At 40.0% G+C, this 9296-nt stretch overlaps 1 protein-coding gene across 7 annotated transcripts in view; it reads right to left on the bottom strand.

Moving 5' to 3' along the window:
• Positions 1–4269: 4269 nt before the first annotated feature.
• The window catches only part of DMD (dystrophin), a 2236200-nt gene continuing 2231173 nt past the window's right edge, over positions 4270–9296 (bottom strand). For all 7 annotated transcript variants that reach the window (XM_082680764.1, XM_082680765.1, XM_082680763.1 and 4 more), the window contains one exon: positions 4270–6782. In XM_082680764.1, coding sequence (XP_082536890.1) covers positions 6685–6782 — 98 coding nt within the window. In that variant the 3' untranslated portion in view covers positions 4270–6684. The remainder of the gene's footprint in view (positions 6783–9296) is intronic.

Here is a 9296-nt window from a genome sequence, read left to right as displayed (position 1 = left end):
TAGGCTTGGTGTGTCTGTGGGAAGAAGTGAGTTCGGGAGACTCATATGTGGCCACATTGAACTAGAGCTCACAGAAAGTGACTGTTCTTATTTGATATAGGTCAGCTGCAGTATACATAAGAAAATAAGATTTCTAGTTGAACCTAAAGGTTTAAGAATAATTAGGTTTTTTTTACATCTTTATTGAAGTATAATTGCTTTACAATGATGTGTTAGTTTCTGCTTTATAACAAAGTGAATCAGTTATACATATACATATGTTCCCATATCTCTTCCTTCTTGCATCTCCCTCCCTTCCACCCTCCCTATCCCACCCCTCTAGGTGGTCACAAAGCACCGAGCTGATCTTCCTGTGCTATGCGGCTGCTTCCCACTAGCCATCTGTTTTATATTTGGTAGTGTGTATATGTCCATGCCACTCTCTCACTGCGTCCCAGCTTACCCTTCCCCCTCCCCCTGTTGTCAAGTCCATTCTCTACATCTGCGTCTTTATTCCTGTCCTGCCCCTAGGTTCTTCAGAACCTTGTTTTTTAGATTCCATATATATGTGTTAACATACGGTATTTGTAAGTTTCTTTCTGACTTACTTCACTCTGTAGGACAGACTGTAGGTCCATCCACCTCACTACAAATAACTCAATTTCGTTTCTTTTTATGGCTGAGTAATATTCCATTGTATATATGTGCCACATCTTCTTTATCCATTCATCTGTCGATGGACACTTAGGTTGCTTCCATGTCCTGGCTGTTGTAAATAGAGCTGCAATGAACATTTTGGTACATGACTCTTTTTGAATTATGGTTTTCTCAGGGTATATGCCCAGTAGTGGGATTGCTGGGTCGTATGGTAGTTCTCTTTTTAGCTTTTTAAGGAACCTCCATACTGTTCTCCATAGTGGCTGTATCAATTTACATTCCCACCAACAGTGCAAGAAGGTTCCCTTTTCTCCACGCCCTCTCCAGCATTTATTGTTTGTAGATTTTTTGATGATGGCCATTCTGACCGATGTGAGGTGATACCTCATTGTAGTTTTGATTTGCATTTCTCTAATGATTAGTGATGTTGAGCATCCTTTCATGTGTTTGCTGGCAATCTGTATACCTTCTTTGGAGAAATGTCTATTTAGGTCTTCTGCCCATTTTTGGATTGGGTTGTTCGTGTTTTTGAGATTGAGCTGCATGAGCTGCTTGTAAATTTTAGAGATTAATCCTTTGTCATTGCTTCATTTGCAAATATTTTCTCCCAAGAATATTTAGGTTTTAAAAATGTATAGCAAGTGGAGAAACCTCCACGAAGTGATCAAAGTTGACATTTCCAAGAATGGGACAGACCATCATTACATACATGCCTCCTGCTATGATGTGCTGAGGACAGATCATTGCTTATGTCATATCCTTGCCAAAAACACATAACCTGAATATAATCCTGTGGACACATCACAGAAACCCAAATTAAGGCACATCCTACAAGTAACTGGCTTGTACTCTTCAAAAATATGTCAAGGTCTTTGAAGACAAAGAAGGGTAGGGAAACTGTTCCAGATCAAAGGAGATTAAAGAGACATGACAATGTCATGAAATTGAGAATTAGATCCTAGAGCAGACTGGGGAAACACATATAACTATTAAAAAAATTGTGGCACAATTGACAGTATTTGAATATGGGCTGTGGAGTAGGTGATAGCTTTGTATAATGTTAAATTTAAAAATTTTGAGAACTGTAATGTGGTTATGCAAGAGAATGTCAGTTCTTAGGAAATGGACATGAAGTATTTAAGCATAAGGGGGGGCATGACGTCCGAAACTTACTGTCAAAATGGTTCAGAAAGAAAACACTACAGTTGACCCTCGAACAACATGGGTTTACACTGCGTGGGTCCACTTACACGCCGATTTTTTCCAGTAGTAAATACTGTGGGACTACATGATCTGAGGTTGGCTTAATCTACAGATGTGGAGGAACCGCAGATACAGAGGAACTGTATATATGGAGGGCCAACTATAAGAGTTATACACGGGTTTTCAGCTGTGCGGGGGAGGGGGGGCGCCCCAACCCTTTTGTTGTGCAAGGGTCAACTGTTGGGGGAGGGGAGGGAGAAAGGAGAGGGTGAGGAAGGAGCGAGAAACTAAATGGGACAAAATGTAGGCAGTTATTGAATCTGGGTAAAGGGAATATGGGGGTTCTTTGTACTACTCTTGTAACTTTTCTGTGAGTTTGAATTATTTCAAAATGAAAACTGACAGAAGAGCTCAATATTTATTCCTGAATATATATAAAACACAAACACATGCGCGTGCACACACACACGCACACAAGCACGCATAGATAGAATTTAAGTCTAAAGTTACTGTACAGAATCTTCTCTGTATATGAAAGCCACTCTCAAACATCGCCAAACGTCACACTGTCACACGATATCGCTTGTTACGGCCTGTCTGGCGTGTTGCCACTCCTGTGTTGTCAGATAAGTCCGTGAGATCACAGCAGTCTGAAGCCCAAGGAGCAGTGGAGGATGTGTTTATGGTTCCTACCCTGGTGGCTTTGCTACTGTGGGAAAGAATGCAGTTCACGTCCTTCCTACACTTAGTTTGAAGGCAGAGTCTTTGCAAGTGTGCCAGTGCTTGCCTCTGTATTCATTCCGCCATTAGAGCATTGCAGTTTCAGGGAGATCCCATCGCGGCTCCACAGAACGTGTCCACACATGTCCATTAGTCTTGGGGCTTTCCCCCAAACACACATTCTGCTTGCTGATGCACAACCTGCGCCAGCTTGATGCGTTTTAATTTTTAGCTGAAATGACTCCCTCTCCTCCAGCCTGTGCCTAGTGTGGAAAGGAAAGCCAAATGCCCTCCTCAGAGTGAGACATACACAGTGCTGTGTTAGGTCGAAGCGTTGAAGAGTCCTCAGTTACCTAGTTGAGTGCTATCAAAACAGGCAGTCTGGGCGTTTCAAACAAAAGCAGGCTAGGGGAACGGCACCGGGGAATAAATGATTTATTTAAATAGGATGAAAATTAGTCTTCGTATGTGTGGATTTCAAGGGAAGTCTTTCAGTGTAGTAGCCCCTTAGGTTGGCACCATCACCCCACCCTCAACTTAGTGATTCGTATCAGAGATGCCACACCCATTTAACACCATTCTTAATCAGCTTGACCATCTCCTATTATTTCCAAAGTCACTAGAATAGGCTGTACCTAGTGGACTTTTGTAATTTCTTTGGCCCTCCAGCATCTGAACCTGTTGAGGAACTCCTCTCTGTGACTCTTGGTGGGAAGCAGAGATAGATGGTCTCTCCCTAGAGGTGTTGACGTTGCTCCTCGTTTTCCTAGCCTCCTTTGCAGCTAGGACAGAAGCAGAGCAGGACAGGGGTGAGGGGATCTCCCTGTGGTGGTGGTCATGACTATGTACGAGAGGGGTGTCCCCCTCAGAACCAGTTCTGAGGCATCATTTTAGGCGTGACTTCTGTTCTTCAGACGTCTCCTTAGGTCTGGTACCATTAATAATAATAGAAGTGATAAGCAAAGTGTCAACTGCAAACTGGTTAATTCATATACTTGTTATTACTAAAACAGAAAACAAAAAGACCACTATGACCATTGCTGCATAAAATTACCTCCCGAGCTACAAGTGCTTACCACCTTTGATCCAGAAATCGCCCTTCTAGGAATGTGTCCTATGGATATATTTTTGCACAAGTGAAAGGATGAAATGAGAGATATGTGGTATTGTTTGTCAGAGCAAAAGAGGAAGACCACCCACGTACCCCACCAAAGGGGACCGTTTAAATAATATCCCCCCCCACACACTGGATTATTAGCTATAAAAAAGCATGAGGAAAGCATTTCATATATTGAAATGAAAAGATCTATTTCAATATAATTAAGGATGGATCTCTTGAGTCCATTCTTAAGTTTAAAAAAAACCCAAGGTATATAACTGAATGCATAGAATGCTAGCTTGAGTAATAAAAGGAAAAAAAGTAGGAACATATGTTTGTAATTGCTTATACAATAACGACACTTTGGAAGGAAACACAAGAAATTATTAATATTTACTCAGAGTGCAGTGAGGATGAGGTGGGAATAGGGTAGTCAGGGTCCTTCTTTTCACTGTTGGGCTCTCTAGATTTTTAAATTTTTTAATGATACGAAAGTTTTGCCTATGCAAAAACAAAACAAAATACTGCAGTCCAGTCAACACTTTTTTGTACCATAACTGCGTGCTTTATTGAGATACACAGTAAAGCAGTAATATAATACAATAGTAAGGCATATATTTGGTGAAGTCTGATATGTTGTGAAAATGCAGTAAAACTGAAGTTTAAAAAAATAATTAGTAAATGTTACAGTGTTGGTGTTAAAACACAATATATTATGATACTCAAGTAAGAACCCAGTACCTGAAAACAATGACATAACATGCCAGGTGATGTTTATGCTTCAGTTACATTGGTTATGATCTACAGTTTAATACTCGGTGGTTATAAAGAACACGAAACAATGTCCAACTTATGCTTAGAACGTAGCAATAAAGCTCTCAGTTTTTATTCAAATATTTTTGACAGACTCACTCCAGAACTAATGTCTAAAAGATAAAATAAAACAAAAGATTAAAACAAAATTAAGCCCTCTATTTACCTCTGATTTTAGAATGAAACTTAAACTTCTTAGTAGGAAGTAAAGTAACCCCTTGTTTTAAATCACGGTTAAAAAAAAAATCCTCGGGTAAAGAAAAAGTACAGCGTCACATAAAGGAAAACAATGCAAGACTAAAATCAAATCTTCATGTAATTTGTTACCTTAGAGCTTTGGGTTTTCTTCTGGAAATTATGAACAAAAACGAAAATGGAGGGAAATGTTCTCACAATGGACAGGTGATGAAGCTGTGAAATCAGGTGTGCACAATTATTAGGAACACCCCAAAACCAAAGTGAGGTAGAAATAGCATGAGAAGCCATGTCTGATGTTAATTATCATTAGTAAAATAAGGAACAAAACCCACTCTCCAAAAGTTAATTACACTTGATGTAAGAGGTAACAGATTTGCAAAATGATAGGTCACACAGTGATTTCTATTGAATGAATGATTAAAAAAAGTGAAAGACTAATAAGATGAAATGAAAGAGTAAAGCTTTTTCCTACCAGTTAGTCCTCTTGAGCGTTCTCCTCTGCTTGAATGATTTATTAACATATTTAACCTGCCTAATCCACCAGAAAGGGTTTGGAGTGCCTTTTGGATCATTTAAATCAATTTGCGTTCCCACTTACAAACCTGCCTGGAGTCACTTGTAGAGAAATGCCAAGGAGGGAAACACGATTCATGGGCTTCTGGGTGGATATTGAACAGTACCACAATGTGATGGGGCTACTGTGTTACACGTTTTCACTAAGGGTTATTTTAAATTAAGTCTTCTGGCATTTACAAACTCATTACAATGGGGAAAAAAACCTTCAGAAACTGGAAAACCAAGACACCCACTGCTGTTTGACTGTGAGAAAAGAACAGTTGTAATTATAAAGCTCTCTCTGTGAGGTTATGAACATTCATCCAATCCTTTACGTCAAGAGTGGCCTGCGCCCTCTGAGGGACTGGCTGGGAATCCACAGCCCTCCAGCCCTACCATAGTCCTCCTCCTGCCTGGGAGTTAAAAATGCCTTCTGATGCTCTGATTTTCACTGAAGCATCATTAAATTTAAACCGTGGCATTGCCAGCAGCAGGACGCTGAATACATCAACCAGCGGATGACTCTGACATAATAAGTCCTGTGTATTCATTCATATGTCCCTTAAAAAAATTCAGTACTCTAGTTGTCACTGGAAAGTTTAAAATGAGAAACATCTGGAGCCGCAGACAATGTTTTAGTGTGGTAGCTTCCTGCTGGCTTCAGGCTCCAGGGAAAATTCATTCTAGACCCAAGCAGGTAAGCCTGGATGACCAGAAGCAACTGCTTTCCATTAGGAAGTGGCAAGAACATTTGAACAAGAAATTTGAAAGGTCTCTTGAAATTGATATCTATTTATCTATATACCCATAGTATTTACATACTTATAGACATATAGATGTGTAACACGAAAACCCACAGCCAGCCCCACTCAGTCAACGATTCCAAAAGAGCGATATGAAGTAGTCATTTGGTGGTGTTAGAGGAAGTCCTATCTTAAATATGCAGGAAAAGAAAAAAAAGCCACGAATCTCATATGGATATCACGCTAAAAGGATGCAAAACAATGTGCTGCCTCAGTGTGTGTGTGTGTGTGTGTGTGTGTGTGTGTGTGTGTGTGTGTGTGTGTGTGTGTGTGTGTGTGTGTGTGTGTGTTTTTAGGGGTTTTTATAAACAACTTTTTTTTTATAAAGCACACTTTAGTTTACAATCTTTCTTTATAACTGTTATAAATTTTTAAACAACCCAAAATGCGTTCCATATAAAGAAATGGCAAGTTATTTAGCTATCAAGATTTTACATGTAGTTTTCTTATAACTTTTTTTGTACAATTGCATAGACGTGTAAAACCTGCCATTGTTAACAAAACAATAACAGACTTAGAAACTACTGAAATCTACAGTATAGTACCACTACCCTTCACAAAAATATAGATTTTTTTTCTTGTAAACTCTTACTGTCTAATCCTCTTTGTTGTATGAATATTATAAAAACCATGCGGGAATCAGGAGTTGTAAAACATTTATTCTGCCCCTTCTTCATCTGTCATGACTGAAACTAAGGACTCCATCGCTCTGCCCAAATCATCTGCCAGGTGGAAGAGGCTTCCTACATTGTGTCCTGGAAAACAGAAAGACAGACTTGACACAAGGTGTAGTTATCATCACCCCAACTCTTTGTCATTTGGGAAACCATCCCCCGTTTCTAGGTGTAGACAACACAGAAGCTGCGTCCAGGGGATACACGACAGGGTTTGGTTTTTCACCAGTTTTCCAGGAAGAAGCAAAGCCTTGTTAATGAAGCCATTCCACACTGTTAGTATCCAGCCTCATATTGGATCAGGCTCCTAGTATCATATAAATGGAAAAAAGTCAGACTGCACTCATCTTCCCAATGTAAATATACACCAAAAGGCTTCCACGGATGAGCACAAGATTCCTGTCATAACAGGAACAATTCGTGATGGGATGTATCTTCTCCACCTTGCTGTGGGAGATTATTTACTATGTACTTGTATTAAAAATTATTTTACTATCAAACAACCATCACCATAACTATCACCACCACCACCGCCGCCACTCTCCTCCATCACCGTTAGCATCGCTACCATCACTACGTGTGAAATCTTTATCTCAAGGCTGTTACAAGCTGTTGGCTCACGTCTAAGGCTATGGCGGAGGTGACTTTTCTCTCTGCTTTTACTTGAGTTGAAAGAGAAAGTCTTGATTTGACCTTAGTATACACTATTAACTTTTGAATTAGGAAGCTTCAGGAAAAAAAAATTACTTTTCATTCCAGATGACTCAAGAGCCTCATTGTAAGATGACCCACATGCATAGCATGGATTTGGGTAGCCTCTGAATCCATTTTTGATCTCCTACTCAATGAGGGTTAACTATCAGAATAGCCTTCTAATAATAATATGACATGACCCCGTGTTAATCCCCCAGCACGGAGCATAAGAACAGCACAATGTCCCTGGGTACTTCGTGGCAAAATTCAGATCTAGAGTAAGATAATTTGAGACACACTTTATGACTTGCCTCGTCATGTATGTCCCATATTTTTATATGGCTAATTTTAATTCTTGGACATTAGGAAATCATTCCACTATTCAAGTACTGCCTTTGAAACTAAAAATGCTTTACTAGGCTATTACTACCTTGCCATGTATCAACTTTACAGATTCCCATAATAATTGTTAAAATCCCTATAAACATTAAAGATAGACTAGGGCAGGTATTCTTTCCTAATATTTATTTCAAGAGACATAGCGTTTTTAAGTATATGAGGGGATCTGAAGAGGACTCGTAGGCAGGCACTTAAACAGCAGTGGCACCAGGTCAAGCTAAGACTTAACTTTTATGCTGTTCAGCCATTTTTATTAAGGCGACCAAGTTTGTAACTCTCTTTGCGCTCTATTCGTGCAGAAAGTTTCAATGAGGACTAATTATGCTTTAAAAAATCACTCTGGAGTTTGGTTGGGGCTGCACACATAAAACCTTTTAACAAAGCATATGTACTATGCCTAGAGTGGGCCAGTAGTTTGGCAGCCCTCAGTGAAGAACAGAAATCATCTTTGGCTTTTCTAAACCATAAAAACCACAGGAAGCCACAGTGGGTCCTTTGCTACTCCTCAGAGCACAGATATCTAACTGATGCCACCAAGTTAGAGGGCTTCCCTTGTACCTACTTTTGACTGCCCAGCAACCCTGGGAAATCTGTACAATTATTCCTGTGTAATTGAAAATAGATGGACTAACTACAAATTTTAAATTGCTTGCAATCTTAACAGCAATTAATAAAACCAGTAAAAACAAACCCCAAGACTCTTACACCCTGATACCTAGATATAATTCCAACTATTTCTCACATCTACACTATAGTATAGTCCTCCTGGTAGCTAGAAAATGTATTAGAAAACATAAAACAGGGAAGAAACCATTTTTTTTCTCCATCAGCTTATTGACAATAATCAAAGAGTGCCTATTTTAGACTGTGCTAGGAGATGCAGACGGCAGTTCAAAAGATAATGAAGACAAGTAAATGCATTTATAGATTATATAGCCAAGTGGTGCTTTTCTACTCCTCAAAGTGGTGTTCGGTTACTAACTGGAAGGAAAATTCTTGAGTCTCTTAAGAGGCATAAGTTCTAGGGGTATCTGCTATTTAAAAAGTTACCAGGTCAGAGGTTCATGGTTTTTTTAAAAAAAATTAATTAATTAATTTTTGGCTACGTTGGGTCTTTGTTGCCGCACGCGGGCTTTCTCTAGTTGCGGAGAGCGGGGGCTACTCTTCGTTGAGGTGCGCGGGCTTCTCATTGCAGTGGCTTCTCTTGTTGCGGAGCACGGGCTCTAGGGATGTGGGCTTCAGTAGTTGCAGCATGCGGGCTCAGTAGTTGTGGCGCACGGGCTTAGTTGCTCCGCAGCATGTGGGATCTTCCCGGACCAGGGCTCGAACCCGTGTCCCCTGCATTGGCAGGCGGATTCTTAACCACTGCGCCACTAGGGAAGTCTCAGGTTCATGATTCTTAATACACCATACCTACTCCCACAAAATGTTAGGTAGCCTTTAACCTGTCCAGACGGTTAAATGTTCACAATTGACCTCATGGCCATCCCTATGCTAGAGAAA

Source organism: Grampus griseus, assembly GCF_964374135.1.
Source record: "Grampus griseus genome assembly, chromosome: X".
NCBI lineage: Eukaryota > Metazoa > Chordata > Mammalia > Artiodactyla > Delphinidae > Grampus > Grampus griseus.
This window is presented reverse-complemented; position numbering and strand designations above follow the sequence as displayed.